The sequence below is a fragment of the Typopeltis vanoorti genome, chromosome 13 (assembly GCF_054136105.1).
Source record: "Typopeltis vanoorti isolate ZY-2024b chromosome 13, IOZ_Tvanoo_1.0, whole genome shotgun sequence".
Taxonomy (NCBI): Eukaryota; Metazoa; Arthropoda; class Arachnida; order Uropygi; family Thelyphonidae; genus Typopeltis; species Typopeltis vanoorti.
In genome coordinates, this window is record NC_143561.1 from 58,850,732 (window position 1) to 58,869,343 (window position 18,612).

At 34.5% G+C, this 18,612-nt stretch overlaps 1 protein-coding gene across 1 annotated transcript in view; it reads left to right on the forward strand.

Annotated features, from left to right (window-relative positions):
• The window catches only part of LOC150100200 (uncharacterized), a 260,605-nt gene that overhangs the window by 28,079 nt on the left and 213,914 nt on the right, over nt 1-18,612 (forward strand). Inside the window, exon 2 of the mRNA XM_090403094.1 lies at nt 1,718-1,870. Within this exon, the coding sequence (XP_090259220.1) occupies nt 1,718-1,870 (153 nt within the window). The remainder of the gene's footprint in view (nt 1-1,717; nt 1,871-18,612) is intronic.

The window sequence follows — 18,612 nt, forward strand, 5'->3', positions numbered from 1 at the left end:
TGAAATGGTTTCATTGATCGAGTTTATTTGCCCAAAAATTGTTGGAATAAATGAAACATGGTTGGATAAGAATGATATCCTGATTGGAATAGAAATGGAAGGATATAATGTTTTCTATGAGGATAGAAAGGAAAAGAAGGGAGGGATGGTGCTGTCGACAGCAGCAGCACCTCCTAAATGACCAGGAGTGTACAAAATCTTCTGTTCTTGTGGCATATGTTGGATATATGAATCAATCTGGAGAAATCTTTCAAAAAGAATATTTCAAGAATGTGGAGAAAATGTGGCACATAAATTAGGACTGGCAACTCACTAAACTGCCATACATGGAATTCAGCAGTTGCATACCAGAAAATGGTATGCAAAATTAGTAATTAAATACTGATTTCATGTTGCATGTGGTATTTGCAGACACAAAAGCATTGAAACTACAAGCCACAGAAACCTTAAACTTAAGAATATAATTTCTTGTCAAGTATAATTTATTTATACTCTGCAACCATTTGACGGAGATTGTTGTGCACAACACGTTTCATTGTACTACTCTCTGACTACTTGGTAACTAAACACAAATCTCTCATACATAAATATACAGAAAAGGTGTGAAACTTCAGTGGGTGTTTAAAAAAAAAAAAAACATTGAGTGCACGTTTCTGTTTCATGGCACAACATCTTGTGGGTTTAGAGCTTTACTTTATTCCCAAGCATATATGAGAGTGGTTCCATAAGTTTCCAGTCTAACTTTTAGAGTTGAAACTGGTACACTAACCTCCCCATAGATGGTGTTATCTGTCATGCATGGAGTCTTAAAATTGGTGCAAATTTTGTACATCAGTCTGGAAACTTTTCCACTTTGAACCTCAAAAAATCGTTTTTTTTTAATGTGTTCCAAACAAAAAATGACAGTAATGTAGATAATGTCACAGTAAGTGGACACAATATTTAACAATTTAATAACATTTTATTAACTTGTATATAATATAACAATTTAATAACTTGTATATACAGAGCATTTCCCGAGATTCCGTAATAATTAATAAACAAATATTATGAAAAGGTTTTCAGAGTTTAGAGGGAGTATCAATCTTACAGGACATTGAAAAGGAATCAGGGAACAAGCCTGCATGATGCAGAAAGCTGTAATATTAAACTAGGCCAGATCAGTTATACAGTTCCAACAACTGAAATATAACCACATTCATGAAGTGCAATACACTCGGTTGAGAAGAAAAAGTGGACTAGTTCAGATAACTTGTCCTTAGCAAATCAATTTATATTGTTTTCAGAGTTAGATATCTCATTCCTTGTACGTCCTGAAGGTGCTATGAATCTCAGCAAAAAACAATTGGCATAGCTTCTATATATAATTAAATTTAAGTGATATGAGCTTTGTCCCTGATACCACTACATGCTATATACTATTAGAACATCTCACAATTATCATCGAACACCAGAATTTTTAATGAGACAAAAATTATATATGTTATTAAACGGTTTTTAGCTGGAACTCTTAAGAGATTTATTTTCATTATCCAAGAAATTTTAGAAATAGTAACAAGTTTCATATGTTTGAAACAGTATTGAAAACATAGTTTAATTCTGATAAGTTTTAATGAAGAAAAAACTTATGACAAGACTGTTATTTATATATGTTATATAGCAGAAGCAGGAGTTAAAGAAAGCTTTTTTTATGTAGTCTTTTTGTTTATCTATCCAGAGCACATAGTAATGACCCCTACCAAGAAAGGACAGGGACATACAACTATCCGAATGGAGAGATTGAAGCAAGCAGATGTAGATAGTAGCAGCATAATTCACATTGCAGGAGGTGATCATAAAGGTATCATCATAAATAAAGGAGCAGCTTCAGGTTGGTATGTTTAAGTAGAATGGAGTTATCTCTAATCATCTGTAACTGTTTTAAATAGTTAATCAAGTTTTATCACAAATAATTATTGAAATCAAAATTTAATAATTATTTATTTTACTCATTGTAAATTTAGGATTTGGTATTTTTTGGAAGTGTCATTAATTATTAGGAGTTCGCCTTAATCCTCACGTAACTTTGTAACATCCATTAAGTTAGATACAGCAGAAACAACTAATTGCTGCACTCTCGGCAAGGTGTTTTTTTACATGAATATTCATCAAGTCTTGAAATAAAATCTGGACCTCAAGAAGATGCTCTCTTTCTCTAATCCTGTGTTTCCTAGCATAGGAAAAAGTCATTAGAGAATGACTTTTTCCTTTTTCTTATGCCACATTTATTAACAATTTATTAACTTGTATATAATATAACAATTAACTTTAATATAACAACTTGTATATACAGAGCATTTCATAGGAGAATGGAGTTCAACAGATGGAACATCCTATTGGCTTTTGCTGATGATTTCATTAACCTTGAAGACTCATTGTAATGTTATACAAATTATGTCTAATTTAATTAAGGCAAATGAGCATGATCTTGTCATAAACCAGAAAAAACTAAATATGTGCATTTCACAAACCCATTTTGATTGATTCATCTTAGCCATTGTTAATTATATCTTGGAGCAGGAGCAAATGGATAATTTTAAATATGTAGAAGTCAACATTAACAACTATAGACATGCATTGTGATATCGTGGAAAAAGTTGGGAATGCCAGTTATGGATACTTTGAAATCTTACTAAAATCCAGAATTTTATCAAGAAAATTAGAAGAAAATTATGTTTGTTATTTACTTCTGATTATAAACTAACAGTTGTGAGACATAGGTAAAAATAAATGGAGATAATAGAAAACTTGTTTCATTTGAAAGAAAAGTATTGAAAGATTTTTAGACTATCTTACAATCAAAATACTGGATTGGATGAACAGGGACATGAGAATTAAGAAACCTGCTGAAACACCCAATGTTCTACCATTCTCAAAAAAATAAGAGAATTGAATAGTTTGGCTATGCCTAGAGGGCTGATGAGCAATCGATCATATGAGTACTTACATATAGAATTGCCAAAAGACCTGCAGGAAGACCCCTAAGTAAGATGGATGTGGCAATAAAGACCTAAGGCAACTGGATGAACACCTTGCCACAAATGCAGTCTATGACAGAGAAATCTGATGGTGCCAACATTAAGTCTAAATGGTCCATTTAGTTCAGGGGTCTTCACTGCATGGCCCACGGAGCTCTTTGCTGTGACCCGCTGGCCATTTTGAAAAAATAACTACTTAACGTTAAAACGTGATTAAATAAAAAAATAATTTCAATGAAGCCCACAGGCCACTAAGCTATACTGAGGTATTTAGAATTGCAAGATGCTTTCCAAATTCACAAGGAACGCTGTGCATTTGATACTTTACATAAAATCCTATAAAAATAAATATTAAATAGACATGCTTCTTCAGCCATCTACCAGTGCCAAGCAGTACTTAAGTACTAGTACTAACATTGCAGGTAATGGCTGAAGCAGTAGTTCGTTCAAGTGCACTGTTTAGTGCCTTCGAGAACCATCTCGAAGGTTCTCGATACTTTGTTATTTTCATATAAATACAAGAGGATCTCATCCACAGGCAGTCATGAACAGTTTGATCACATCAAAGCTTTTGTGGCCAAGCTCAAACTTTGTGAGGCACAACCCACAAAAAAAGACTTAACTCATTTTCAGCTTCTTGCTGAGTTCCACTGTTCATCTCTTGATATTCGTGTATAAGTGTATGCAGGTTCACCGTGTCAGCCATAGCCTATTGTGGTTTTATATTGCCAGACTTTTTTCATTAGTGTGAGACATATTCAGTGGATAATAACCGTTACATGGCCATTTTGGATAATTTTTTGGGTTCAACTTCCATCACTATGGCATCTAAGAGTAAAAAGCGTAAAGCAAGTGATTCTTGTCAGGTTTTTAATGAAAAGTGAACCAATTTGCATTTTTTTGTGCTGATTGATGATAAGCCAGTGTATTTAATTTGTCGTGAGTCACTGTCAGTATCAAAAGAATACAATATAAAATGACACTATGAGACAAAGCATGCATCCAATTTCGATCACCTTCAAGGGTGGCTTCGTGTGGACAAAGTGAACCGTCTCCAAATTGATTTAAAATGCCAGTAGGGTACGGTTAAAAGGCAGAGGGAAGAGAGTGAAGCATTCGTCAAAGTAAGTTATGTAATAGCTAAAAAAAATTGCTAAAAAATCAAAAGCCTTCTTGGACAGCGAGTTTATGAAAGAGTGTCTCATTGCTGCTGGGGATATTCTGTGCCCAAATAATAAGGAAGTGTTTAAAAAAACGTGTTTGTTTGGGGAAACTGTAGCATGATGTGTTGAAGAACTTGCCAATGACATTGAAGGAACTTTTAAAAAAAACAGTTGTCCAAATTTACATCATTTTCACTTGCTTTAGATGACAGCAGATGTGAAGGATGCAGCACAACTGCTATCTTTGTCCGTGGCATTGATTAACAATGCAGTGTGATAGAAGAACTGCTAGCGCTCATACCTATGAAGGGAACAATGAAAGGCACTGATATTCTTGAAGTCGCCAAGAACATGCTCCAGCATTTCGACCTCAGCTTAACTAAAATGGAGGGTGTGGTAACTGATCGTGCCCCTTCTATGGTGGGAAAGAACGAAGGGTTTGTTGTGCTGCTACGGAAAGAACCAGAACTAGAAGGAAAAGATTTCGTCCATTACCACTATTTAATTCACTAGGAGATTTTGTGTGTGAAAACTATTGGATTTGAGAATGTCATGAAAGTTATTGAGACTGTCGTCAACATTATTAGGGCAAGAGGATTGAATCATTGTCAATTCCAAGAGTTTTTGACCCAAGATTGTGAAGCAGATCATGGTGATGTGGTTTATAGTGATGTGCATTGGTTGAGCAGAGGGAAGGTTCTTAAAAGAGTCTTTGACTTAAGGAGCAAAATAAAACAGATTCCACCGATTGTGGAATTTAACAATCCGAAGGGGGTGACAGATTTTGTTTTTGTGACCGACATCTCGTTGCATATGAATCGCCTAAATACGCGGCTACAATCCAAAGATCAACTGGTGCACACTCTTTTAATCACAACAAAACTTTTGTGGCCAAGCTCAAACTTTGGGAGGCACAACTCGTAGAAAAATACTTAATTCATTTTCAGCTTCTTGCTGAGTCCAACTGTTCATCTCTTGATGAATATGCTACAAAATTAGCCATGTTGCGAAGTGAGTTAGAAGAGAGATTTAGTGATTTTTATAACCAACAGATTTATTTTCAATGCCAGAGAAAAATTATTCAATATGCCTTGCTTACATTTTACAAAGACTACATTTCTGAGGATGCATTCCCTAATCTTCACTGGCATGCTTTGAAGATGTGCACTTTGTTAGGAAGCACATACTTATGTGATGAGCAGTTCTTCTCCAGAATGAAGCATGTGGGTCCAAGACAAGAACTCAGATTATGGACCAACATCTCGAGAATACTCTGCGCATAGCGACTTCCAACATCCATGCCAACATCGATAAGCTGGTCAAGGAAAAACATCACCAAGTTGCCCATTGACATTGTAAAAAATGAACGTTTTCTTCATTTTTTACAATTCTTCATTAAATTATCTTTTTTCAAGTATTGATTGTATTTACTTATCATGAACCCGACTCCTACCTATGCTCTTAAAGCTGAGTTTGTTTATTTTTATAGGATTTTATGTCAAGTATCAAATGCACAGTGTTCCTCATGAATATGGAAAGCATCTTACAATTCTAAATACTGCAGTATAGCTTAGTGGCCCACGAGCTTCATTGAAATTTTTAATGCGGCCCACACTGTCTGAAAGGTTGAAGACCCCTGATTTAGCCATTGAAGATGAAGTGAGCTATGCATGCAAGAAATTATGCAAGCAGTGTGTGAGATAAACTGTTTATAAAAACAAAGTGGAATAAGTTATTGTTTATCCTTGCCATTCCAAATTATTATAAATGAAATTGTGGAAACAGTTATGAATCTAATTAGATTAGGTAAGACTTCTAATTTGAAGATGATATAACAGATTAGAAAAAAATTAAGAGAATGTACAAAGCATATTAAGTAGAATCAAATTTGAAGAAATAAGAAATGTGATTAAATCAGGAGATAAACAGCTTGTAATTATACATGTTTTTAACTTTCTTTCTACCTGCATAGAAAGAAAGTGAAACAACTAAAAAGGAAAGATGTATCTTTCCAGATTTATACTATAAGCCATTTTCAGCATATAAAAGATTATATTGATGTTTTACCTTGTCTTTCTTCTTCTTCTTATTATTATTACGGGCAACATTTAAGGATATTCTAAGAGGCCAATGTTTCTGACTCCAGTGTTGGTTTCTAGCAACTATCCCAGAAGCATAGAAAACATGGAAACTTTGCATATCCTGTTTGAAAGCCAAGTAAAAAGTTCACCATTTTAAGATCAACACAGATGATCCAGTTATGGTCTGTATATTTTAATAACTTCAGAACCTTTTTAATGTCGTCATATGTTTCCTTTAAGTGGACTGAATAGCCAATAGGAATTGAGCCATATACATTCCCATTGTGTAGTAAGACACACTTGAGACTTGCTTGAACTGTCGATAAATAAATGCCACTCATTTGGATGATATTGTACAACACTCATTTCAGTTAGTAAACCTGACACATTGTTACAGTAAACAAACCCACACTTGTGTTTAAAATATTGTACAAGATTACTTTCCCTGCTACGATAAAAAGTTATCTTCGTATCTTGCTCCAGTAAGTTTTTTCATTTCATCTTGAAGCTAACAATTCCGATGATTCCTTTGATAGGCCGAAATCTATTACTAAGTCATTCAATTCCGCTTGAGTAAAACGTTGCGGTCCAGAACTAGAAATTAAATTTTCATTGTCTAAATCAACATCCGGGTCTTGCTCCTCAAGAACATCTGGCATATCCCGATCATGCTCGTTCTGAAGTAAAGGAAGTCCTTTATAAATTGGCATGGCTGTTTCATTGGAATGAGCAACTGGCCGAATTGCTGAGTCGAGATTTGGATACACAATTTTTTTCTTATTCTTCTTATTATAACCAGAAGTCTGAACTAAACAAAAATAGCAATCATCTACGTGATTTTTCGGTTCATGCCAAATCACTGGAATGCCAAAAGCTAATTTTTGGCGTTTTCCCTTGCTCCACTGTCATAAATTTTCTACACATGACTTACACACTTTATTTGGAGCCCATGATTTGTCCTGATCTGCAATTTTTACATCCAAGTATGCAAAGTACACTTTCTTAATGAAATCAGTGATATTTGTCCTTTGACTGGGAACAGTAAAGCTGACACAAATGTAGCAGAAGGAATCTATACTATTGACACAATTTCGAGTAGTAGACATGATGCATTTTCTTCACTGCCGGCTAACATGCAATTAACAAGACAAAAAAAACCACACTTTATTGAAACGTTATAAGTGCTCATCATACTTTCACGATCGATTAACGATTGACTGATTTCGATCGTTCTTTGTCTGCTAGGACGCATATAGCATTCATTTGTTTTAGGCAGTTGTCATCGCCTACGTTTCATCACCTAAATGTATTAGGTCGGTTATCGGCCTCTCGCATTGAAAGCGCTAGTACGTGCCATTGCAGGTTCTTACGCATTTATTCGTTTACTAACAAGCGAGAGCGGTGAGCGCTCCGATTCTGATCTGCGCACCGCTTTGAATAATCGGCTATATCTTCGGGAATTTTTCAAATGTCTTGATAAAAAGTTAGGAACAGATTTTTAAAAGTACATACTTTTAGAAAATAATATTAAAAAATCGATTTTTTTGATCCTCTAAATAGTACTGCCTCCTAAAAACTAACAAAAACTTACAAATTAGCAAAAAGAAAATGCCATAGAGGAAAAACCTGATGTGATAGAGAAAAATGGGTTTGATACTTGAAATCAGCACACCCAAATTAGTAAAAAACAAGTGTCAGATCATAATCAGCAGAAAAATTTTTTTTTTTGTTGGCCAGTGTTATTTTCATATATACTTGTGATAGCTTTTAGGATATTATTTGGTATTTGTCTGTCTTTTAATATGTTAAATAATATGTTTCTTTTAACTTTGTCAAATGCTTTTTCCAAGTCAATAAATGCAATATGTGTTTCAAAATTGTATTCTCTTCTTTTCTCTATTATTAATTTTAGGCAAAAGGCCAGGTCTATACATGATCGTCCTTTTCTAAATCCATTCTGTACTTGTAAAATAAAGTTTTCGGAATATTTCATTAGTTTGCTATTTAAGATTCTGCTATATATTTTGTAACACGAATTTACTATACTGATACCTCTATAGTTTTTAGGGTCATATATTACCTTTTTTTAAAGATAGGAATCACAATTGCTTTTTTTCCATTCTATTGGGGGGGATACCAGTTGAGTAAATTTTATTTAAAAATAATAAGAGTCTTTCTTTGAATCTTGTTCCATTATATAGTACTGAACCTAGTTTATCTTCTCCCGGTAATTTTCTGTTTCTTTCTTTCGGGCTGATTTCTAAAATTCTTCTTTAATTATTTCATTTTCGTTAATTGTTTGCCAGTTGTCTTTTTTAAAATATTTGTCTGTCCACAGTTCTGTGTAGTAATTTAGAAATTCTTCTAATTTAAAATCAGTGTTTAATTTTATGTTTTCTTTGGTATCTGCATTTAAGTGTTTCAAAATCTTATATACATTGGGTCTTATTTTATATAATCATGTTATAAATTAGAAACCAATTTGTTCCATGATTTTCTGTATTTTTCTGACTTCTCTTTTAGCTATGGCTCTTATTCTTTTATATTCTATTTCATCTTCTAATCTTTTACTGCTTAACCATTTGTGATAGGCTTCTTTTTTCTTTTTGATTATTTCTTTAATTGTATCATCCCAGATCTTCAGTTTTTTCCTTTCATTGAATTTTTTGGTCTTTCCTAAGCTTTCATTTGCTGCTGCATTTAGTATTGTTTTTATATTAAGCCATTCTATTTCTATTTCTTCACTTTGTTTTATTTTATCTAGATATTGGTTAATTCTTTGTTCATATAGCCATTGTACATTTGTGTCATTCAATAGTCTAGTTTTATAAACAAATGTTTCAATTTTTCTTTCTGTTCTTGTTACTTGTAGCCATTTAGGTGGTAATCTTAATTTTATTTTAACAAGGAAGTGGTCACTTATTTCATATCCTCTGTGAACTCTAACATCTAGTGAAAATTTTGATGTCTTTTCATTTAATATGAAGTAATCTAATATTGATTTCCATCCTCTTGCTGCCCACGTATATTTATGTATGTCTTTATGTTTATAGAAGGAATTCATTATTTTTAGGTTATTATAAACTACAAAGTCAATCAATTTTTTACCATTTCTATTTAGAGTGTGTTCTCCATGTATTCCTATATTATTATTAATTTTTGTGTTTCCAATTCTTGCATTTAAGTCTCCTGCTAAAATTACGTAATCATTTTTATTTATTTTATTATATATGTTTTGTAGCTGATTATAAAAATCGATATTATCCTGTTCTCTTCCTTCTTCTGGGGCATATAAACCAATTATTGTTAAATAGCCTCTATCTATTTTTATTCTAGCTTCTGTTATTCTTTCATTCCATAATTTATAATGTTTTAACTGTTTTGAAAGGGAGTTATGAATCCAATCATGACTCCTGCTTGTGCTCTTTGGTCTCTGTCGACTCCACTGTATATCACATTAATTTCGGTTCTCATAGTTCCTTTTAATTTCTTTTTTGTTTCAGTAATTACTGCTATTTTAAAATTTCTTTCATTTAATAATTGGTATAATTATATTTCTTTATATGCTATTCCTCTTACATTCCAGTTTGCTATGTGTATTATATTTTGTCGTTTCCATTTTCGTTTTCCCTTTTCCATTCCAGGGTCGTTTCCCATAGATTCAATCTGATTATCTTTTTCTGTCAGCTTACAATTAGGATTATGTTCTCTATGTCAGGGGACTAGGCTGACAATGGAATAGTTCAGCGGTAGGGCTGCTACCTTAAAAGGCTTCTGAACTAGCCTTCTTCTGAATTTAAACCCATAGGAGGAATAGGGTATATTGAAGGGGAAAGAGTAGATTATAGAAGAATTATAGTAAGGTTTATAGTTGTAAGGCCAGAAATGAAAAGACTCAATGGCCCTCGAGTACTCTAATAGCATAAGGGTCATAAAATAAGAAGAGTTGGCTGATAAGGCCTTATAGGAAAGATTAAAGTAAGTGGATCTTCCTCAAAGTAGAAGGAGAGGACTGATACAGCTAGTGGTCCATGGGAGTGCCGCTTCCCTTACAATCAAGATGATGGCCCTGTTGGTCCACGAGTCCTTATTCAGTATATTCGGACCACCCCACCACACACACACACACACACACACATAGTGAGCTCCCCTATCCACCACCCAGGGGATGCACTCTCTAGGGGTTACAGGGTCCCCCCCCGAGAGAGATCATCTAACATTCTTAAAATAAATTTCCTTTATTCAATATTTTGAAGTGAGTTGTTGGGATGCTGTACTATACTTAGTGCTGCAAATCTTTGCTTTTAGTGTATCAGGAGGAGGATTCTATTTAGATCACAGTTTCATTTCCATCTTTTCAACACTATGGATATGTTAAACAAAAAGAAATTATATGTTACTATGGAAAAGTGCATGCTGATCATAAGTTATTCATAAAATAAATAAATAAATGTGCATGGCAAACAAAAAATTGTGTACAAGTTGATTTGCTCATTTATGTGCTCAGCACACACACACATACATGTAATTCATGCCATGTCCTGACTAATCATGTGATCATATCATTTGAATTTTGATTCTCTCTATAGACATTTACCAATCTGACAATGTTTAAAAACACTATTATTGGTTAGTTATATTGAACAAAAAATCTTTCTCTGTTTTCCCCAAATCAAGTAAATCATAAATGTCATATATATATATACACACACATATACACCCTCTGTTCAAAAAGAAACGAACTTTTCAAAAATAGAAACTAGCAGTGCCATCTGTTGTATCTTTTTGTTGTCGAAAGTGGTAACCTTCATTAGTGTTGTCAACTGTTTATGACATTTGTTTCATTAGAAGCCGAGTTATAGTGACAGTGTGTTTTGACGAAAGGTCGGAAAATGAGTTTCAGAGAGCTGCGATTGACTTTTGTGTTAAGCTTGGTAAAAGTTTTACCGAAATGCATCAAATGCTTCAAAAAGCATACGGTGATGAATGCTTATCTCGTACTCAAGTTTACGAGTGGTTTAAGCGATTTCAAAGTGGTCGTGAGACACTTGAGGACGGTGAAAAGCCGGGCCATCCAAAACTGGACTGAGCGAAGTTAACATCCAAAAAGTGTGCGATTTCACCAAAGAAAACCTGAAATCATCCATGAGATTGATTGAAGATGAATTGGGGATTCCAAAATCAACTGTGCACAACATTTTGAATGAGAGTTTGGGTCTTCGTAAATTGAATTCACAATTTGTTCCCCACAAGTTGACTGACGACCAAAAAAATGTATCGAATTGAACACTGCCAGGACCTCATTAAAACTGCTCGTAAGGATTCAAACTTCCTGAAACGATCGTTACTGGTGACAAAATGTGGTGTTTTGAGTAGTCCAAAACAAAGCACCAGAGTGCTGAGTGGAGACCACCAGAAGAGGGGCATCCGAAAAAAAAAAATTATTTGGAAGTCAAAAGTAAAGACGGTGCTGATTTGTTTCTATGATTCCAAGGGCATTATCCAAAAGAATTCGTTCTGCCTGGCCAAACGATCAATGGTGAGTTTTATCTTGAAGTTTTGAAGCGATTAATAGCAAGAATTTGTCGCACATGGCATGAATATCGTGATTCAGTCAGCTGGTCACTTTTGCATGATAATGCACCATCTCATTGTTCAAACATTGTGAGACAATTTTTTGAGCAAAAACCAAGTTTTTGTGTTGGACCACTTGTATTCATCTGATTTAGCACCCTGTGACTTCTTTCTCTTCCCCCGACCGATGAAAGGAAAGTGATACGACACCATTGAAAATGTTCAAGTGACAGTAACTACGACCCTCAACAGTATCCCAAAAACCGATATAAAAAACTCATTTAACGAATTAATTCACTATGCCAAACCCTGTATCGAAGCTGAGGGAGAGTATATTGATTGAAATAAATGATTTGAATGATTATAATTGGCCTGTGTTTTATTTTCTATCAAAAGTTCGGTTTCTTTTTCGACAGAGGGTGTGTGTGTGTGTGTGTGTGTGTGTGTGTGTGTGTGTGTGTGTGTGCGTGCGTGCGTGCGTGCGTCCGTGCGCGCGTAAGGCAAGAGGTTACAGCATGGCGTGATTCATTCTGTGTTATAGTAATTTACTGCACTACACACGATACCACATCCTTCCTTTTGTGTTAGGCTTAATGGCCTGTCATGGCCCCATAATACCATGACTGTAAATCATTGGATATTTGCTTGCAACAATTTGGCTTGTATTCATGCCTGCTGTTTTCTTGCTTAAACATGCCAATTGTACAAAAATGGTTCATGTCTTATCAAGGTATTTTAAGGTTTTATTAAGATTGAACTATAATCCACTACACTTCAAGCAATTTAAATATACTACCCAAATATAGAGTTTCTCTTTATTATCGGTTAGTTATATATCCAGAAATCAGCAGATTATTTTTTTCTTCTAGGTGACTTTGGTTTCCCTGGCAAGCACAATGATTTATTATTTGTCATGTATTGTACCATTACTAAGTACATCAAATACAATATGTCCACTACCCTGTGTGAACATGTTAATATCCGTTTTAATACCACTTTTCTTCATAAAGCAATCCATTAAAAGATGAATAACAGGAGATAGTGTGCACTTTCTTACATGATTTTACATTAAACATTGAATTCATCATTCAGTTTTAACAGCTGACTTACAACTTAAGTATAAGTCTATTTGTGGTATATGGTATAATTACATCATATAATTATAGTGTTTAATGCTTTTGCCTTGTCACTTTTCTTATATGTGCCTCTTTGAGATCTACAAATCTTAAAAAATACAGATCCTCTTATTGGCCCACAGTTTCTTGATTATTTGTCATTAAGTAAAAAATCTGTCTGATAGACCCAGATTTGGCTTCAACACATAGCTTTTTCATCTCCTGAGGTTCTCTTCCAGAATTTTTCATAGCCTCTACTTAGTCATTCTTGCATAAACCTTGCCACACTGTTTTTTAATATCTACTCCACACTCAAGAAACTGCAAAACCTATAACACATCAGTCATGTGTGAGCAGGTAGTCAAGAAAAAAGAAGAAACCCATTTATGCTTTTTTGAGCAGCTGGCATTGTAATCTTTGAGAAGACTGTTCTAATGCAGTAGATGGAATGAAAGAGAAGAAATACATTTTGAGCTGGACAGCAAATGAATGTTGACCAGCAATTGCATGTGTTTTATAGTAACCAATTCAGTAGAACAGTGCATGAAACATCTGTAGAATAGGCATAACCTGGAAACATAATGCCTATGAGAAAGTGAAGAAAGTCTGTAAGAGAGGGGATCAACCATTTAATTGGATCACTCTTTTCTGAATAACATAAATCATTTTTTAAAATATTTTTGGTATAACATTCTGTATGTGAGAAACAGTATTTTAAGGGAGAGTTTTATGAGATGATTTATTATTATCATGATGGGCTACTCCAAGGAGTCTTTAGACTCATCGAGGGAGGTCCTAAACATTCAAGAACTATCCAATATTTGTGCAGTATCTATCATACTTTGCTTTGAACTCATTCACAGTTATAGCACCCACAACAGACTCTAGCAACCTATTCTAGTCATTCACTACTCTCCAAGCAAAAAACCTAGTTCTGACACCCTTGCTAACTACACTCTTGTCCTGTCCTAAAAATACTTCAGGTGCAAACTGAAGATATAATTTCAGATACCAAGAATATAATTTCTTGGCATCTTTAATTTACACTCTTACTCAGTTTCCATGGATGGTCCTAGTTCTCCCACCACTAGACCTGTCTGAAAAATTTCCTCTGAATTAATCTTGTAAAAACCTCTTGATAATTTGTATGTCTGAATCGTATCACCCCTTTTCCATCTATTAATCAGTTTCTATGACCCACAAATCTTCAACCTGTTCTCATAAGGTTCATTCCATAGATCTGCTACCATCTTGGTCATCATCACCAAGAAACCCTGGCACCCAGATTTGTGTGCAGTAGTCAAGATGAGGTCTTATCAATACGATAAAGAGGAACGATAACCTGCTTGTCTCTGCTTGTCAAAGTATTCTTCGGTTACCAAGTAATCCGATGAGCTGCTTTAGCCATTTTTGCTGTGCCTCCTAAACTTTAACTCCCTATCCACCAACACTCCCAAATCACTGGCTTTGTCAGTTTCCTGGAGTACAGTTCCACCAATGTGGTATATAGCTAGTAACGTTTTCATCCCGAAATCATTCACTTTGCAACATTAAACTTGCATCTGTTCTCCTTTGCCCAGTCTATACAAAATTAATAACGGAAAAAACTCGCATACAAAGATTATTTAATAGTATAATTTTTGCCTGTGTATCACAGGCATCTTCAGTACATTAAACTCAAATTAAACAATAACTGACAATTCCAAAAAGCGCCACCTAAGTAGCTGGTGTAAGATAACTAAAAAGGTCAATAACTTTCCTAAAAATAAAAATAAAAATATAAAAAAAAATAAAAATAATAATAATAAAAAAATCAATACATAAAAAGTTAGGAAAGATTAGCTGATTTGTAAAGTACTATCTCCCATAAAGAGGATAGACGTAAACCGTCAGATCTGTTTAAGTTAGGAGAAGGAAGTAGAGTTTCACATGTTTCTTTTTAAAGGCATTCCATGAGAAACTGACTTTTGTCAAGAACTCTGTGTCTAGTGAAGATGGCATGTTCTGCAAGTCCAGACTTTTCAGGTTTAAAGTATTCGATATAAGATTGGTGTTCTTCTAGCAATAGAGGCAGATCTTCCCGTTTGTCTGAAATAAGATAATCCACAAGAGCACGGAATCTGGTAGACACCTGGATGATTAAGATGTGGAAGCTTGTCCTTAGGAGAAGTGAGAAAGGTGGAGATTTTTCTAAACGGTCGAAAGGCAACAAAAATATTCAGTGGTTTTAAAACTTTTGCTATACGTTCACTGATGCCTTGTACATAAGGGATAGTAATGCGCATTATTTCTTCTGTGTTTGAAGAGGAAGACATATTAAAACTACTCAAAGTTCTTTTAATGAAGCAATTCTTATAACCATTAGATAGAAAGGAAGAAGTTATATATTGTAGTTCTTTCTGTAAAAGATCGTCTGAAGAACAAAAGGAGTGGGCCCGATGAACCAGTGTTTTAATAGTTCCTGCCTTTTGACTGGGATGGTGATGAGATTCTACATGGATATAATGGCCTGTATGAGTCTTCTTTCTATAAACTGAGAAATGTAGGTTAGTTACCATCTGGTTGGCAAAGAATTAGAAGATCTAAAAAGGCTAACTGCTTATTTGATTCTACTTCTAGGGTAAACTTGATATTAGGATGAAATGCATTTAACTTAGTGAGAAATTGTTGAAGTTCATCCGAAGAGCCATTCCATACAGCAAAAATGTCATTGTCATATCTGAACCAATGAGTAGGTCTGGGAGATATGTCGGTGACATTTTTGCTGTATGGAATGGCTCTTCGGATGAACTTCAACAATTTCTCACTAAGTTAAACGCATTTCATCCGAATATCAAGTTTACCCTAGAAGTAGAATCAAATAAGCAGTTAGCTTTTTAGATCTTCTAATTCTTCGCCAACCAGATGGTAACTAACCTACATTTCTCAGTTTATAGAAAGAAGACTCATACAGGCCATTATATCCATGCGGAATCTCATCACCATCCCAGTCAAAAGGCAGGAACTAATAAAACACTGGTTCATCGGGCCCACTCCTTTTGTTCTTCAGACGATCTTTTACAGAAAGAACTACAATATATAACTTCTTCCTTTCTATCTAATGGTTATAAGAATTGCTTCATTAAAAGAACTTTGAGTAGTTTTAATATGTCTTCCTCTTCAAACACAGAAGAAATAACGCGCATTACTATCCCTTATGTACAAGGAACGTATAGCAAAAGTTTTAAAACACTGAATATTTTTGATGCCTTTCGACCATTTAGAAAAATCTCCACCTTTCTCACTTCTCCTAAGGACAAGCTTCCACATCTTAATCATCCAGGTGTCTACCAGATTCCGTGCTTTTGTGGATTATCTTATTTCGGACAAACGGGAAGATCTGCCTCTATTCAGCTAGAAGAACACCAATCTTATATTGAATACTTTAAACCTGAAAAGTCTGGACTTGCAGAACATGCCATCTTCACTAGACACAGAGTTCATTGGAGAAAGGCAAGAGTTCTTCACAAAAGTCAGTTTCTCATGGAACACCTTTATAAAGAAACATGTGAAACTGTACTTCATTCTCCTAACTTAAACAGATCCGACAGCTTATGTCTATCCCCTTTATGGGAGATAGTACTTTACAAATCAGCTAATCTTTCCTAACTTTTTATTGTATTGATTTTTTATTATTATTATTATTATTTTGTATTTTTTTTAATTTTATTTTTTTATTTTTAGGAAAGTTATTGACCTTTTTAGTTATCTTACACCAGCTACTTAGGTGGCGCTTTTTGGAATTGTCAGTTATTGTTTAATTTGAGCTTAATGTACTGAAGATGCCTGTGACGCATAGGTGAAAATTATACTATTAAATAATCTTTGTACGTGAGTTTTTTCCGTTATTAATTTTGTATCGATATGTCTACTCATGGTATACCTCTTTTAAAACTTTTTGCCCAGTCTGCCAATCTATCCAAATCATCCTGCAAAATTTTAACATCATCTGAATTAACTGTTTCTCTCAGATTCTTTCCTATATCATTAATGTACAAATTAAAGAGTAGTGGTTCTAGAACAGAACCCTGTGGCACACCACTAGTCACAGGCTTTCTTTTGGACTCTACTCCTGAATAAACTACTCTTTGATATCTCTCCATCAACCACCCTCCTATCTATCTCACCAACCCTATATCCATCCCCATGTGCTACAATTTACTGATTAGAATTCCATATGGTATCTTGTCGAAGTCCAGCAGTGTCGCTATAAATCCATTACCTTTATCCAACTCAGCTGTCACTGGATTATAAAATGTACCCAGACCGGTTTCAACCTTTATGAGATATATATGACTTCTGCATTACTTCAACCTTGGTATCTCCCCCGGGTCTTGCTCCCACTGATGAGACCTGAATAAAGATTGAAACCAGTCTGGGTGGCCCTTCCCATTATGCATAGCATTATACATGCCCATAATGTGTGTGTGTGGGGGGGGTGCTTTGCATTATGGGATACATACTAAGGCAAGTGAGATGAAGTCATTAGCATCTGCATACAAGTAGTTCAGACGTGTATATTGCAAACGATGTGTACACAAGCAAAACATTATTTGGCTTCCTTGGGAAAAGGATTAAAACCAAGTACAGTCATACCCCGAAGTTACGTGGTAGGTGGCACCAACAAAAAGCGGGCAAGTTGAATTTGCGTACGGGGTATAATTTTGCATTTTATTTATATATACAAATATACAATTGGGACCAAAGGTTTACAGAAACACCTAGTTTTTAAGAAATATAATCATAATTGCAGATTTTCATACATAAAAAAAAAGAAAGTTATTTTGATGTCGATGGATTCATAAAATCTAATAGATTCGTCTGACAGCATAATGTCTTTTTCTTGTCACGCAAAATTTCTTCATAGCAAGCTAATGATTTTTTTATTCCTTGCTTTGTGGCTACAATTCATTCCTAGTTAGAATGTATGTCCTCCAAAATCTGTAAACCTTTCTTTTATGATTGTTCTTTCTGTGGATTCCTATAGATCAAACTTCTTTACTAGCTCTCAAATTTTCATTCCACCTTCAAAATCCTTAATAATGTTGAGTTTTGCTTCCAAAGTCAGTGTTTTTCTTTTCTTGCTAGCTGTAGAAGAATCTGACTTGATCTTTTGCACCACTTTATTATTTTTTATGTGATAAAATTTTTACCAAGAACATAACATTAAACAATCGCAAGTTTTGTAGACTATAAAAATCGTGTATGAATGGAGACCGCGCAAAACATGTCAGTGCTTGTTCACAGCATGTGCGACACTGGCAAATGCAGCCGGCGCCGGAAAGATACAACTAGTGGTGAGGCATGAAATGGACGGGAATATCTACATATAAGAAACCACATAACTCCGGATTCGCGGGTATGACTGTATATAATTTCTTGGTATCCTTAACATATATTTATCGTATTTTTCTGTATAAGACACCCCCATGTATAAGAAGAACCCTACTTTTTCGAACCCAAAATTAAGAAATCAATATTTTAAACATCTCCACTGTCTAATCATATACTAGTGGGAGGAGGTCCAAACTGTCTCTTCTGAAGCTTTATTTCTATGTTCTTTTGCATAATTGATGACATTTAACTTGAATTTTGAAGAATATGAAAATCGTTTTTTATTTTC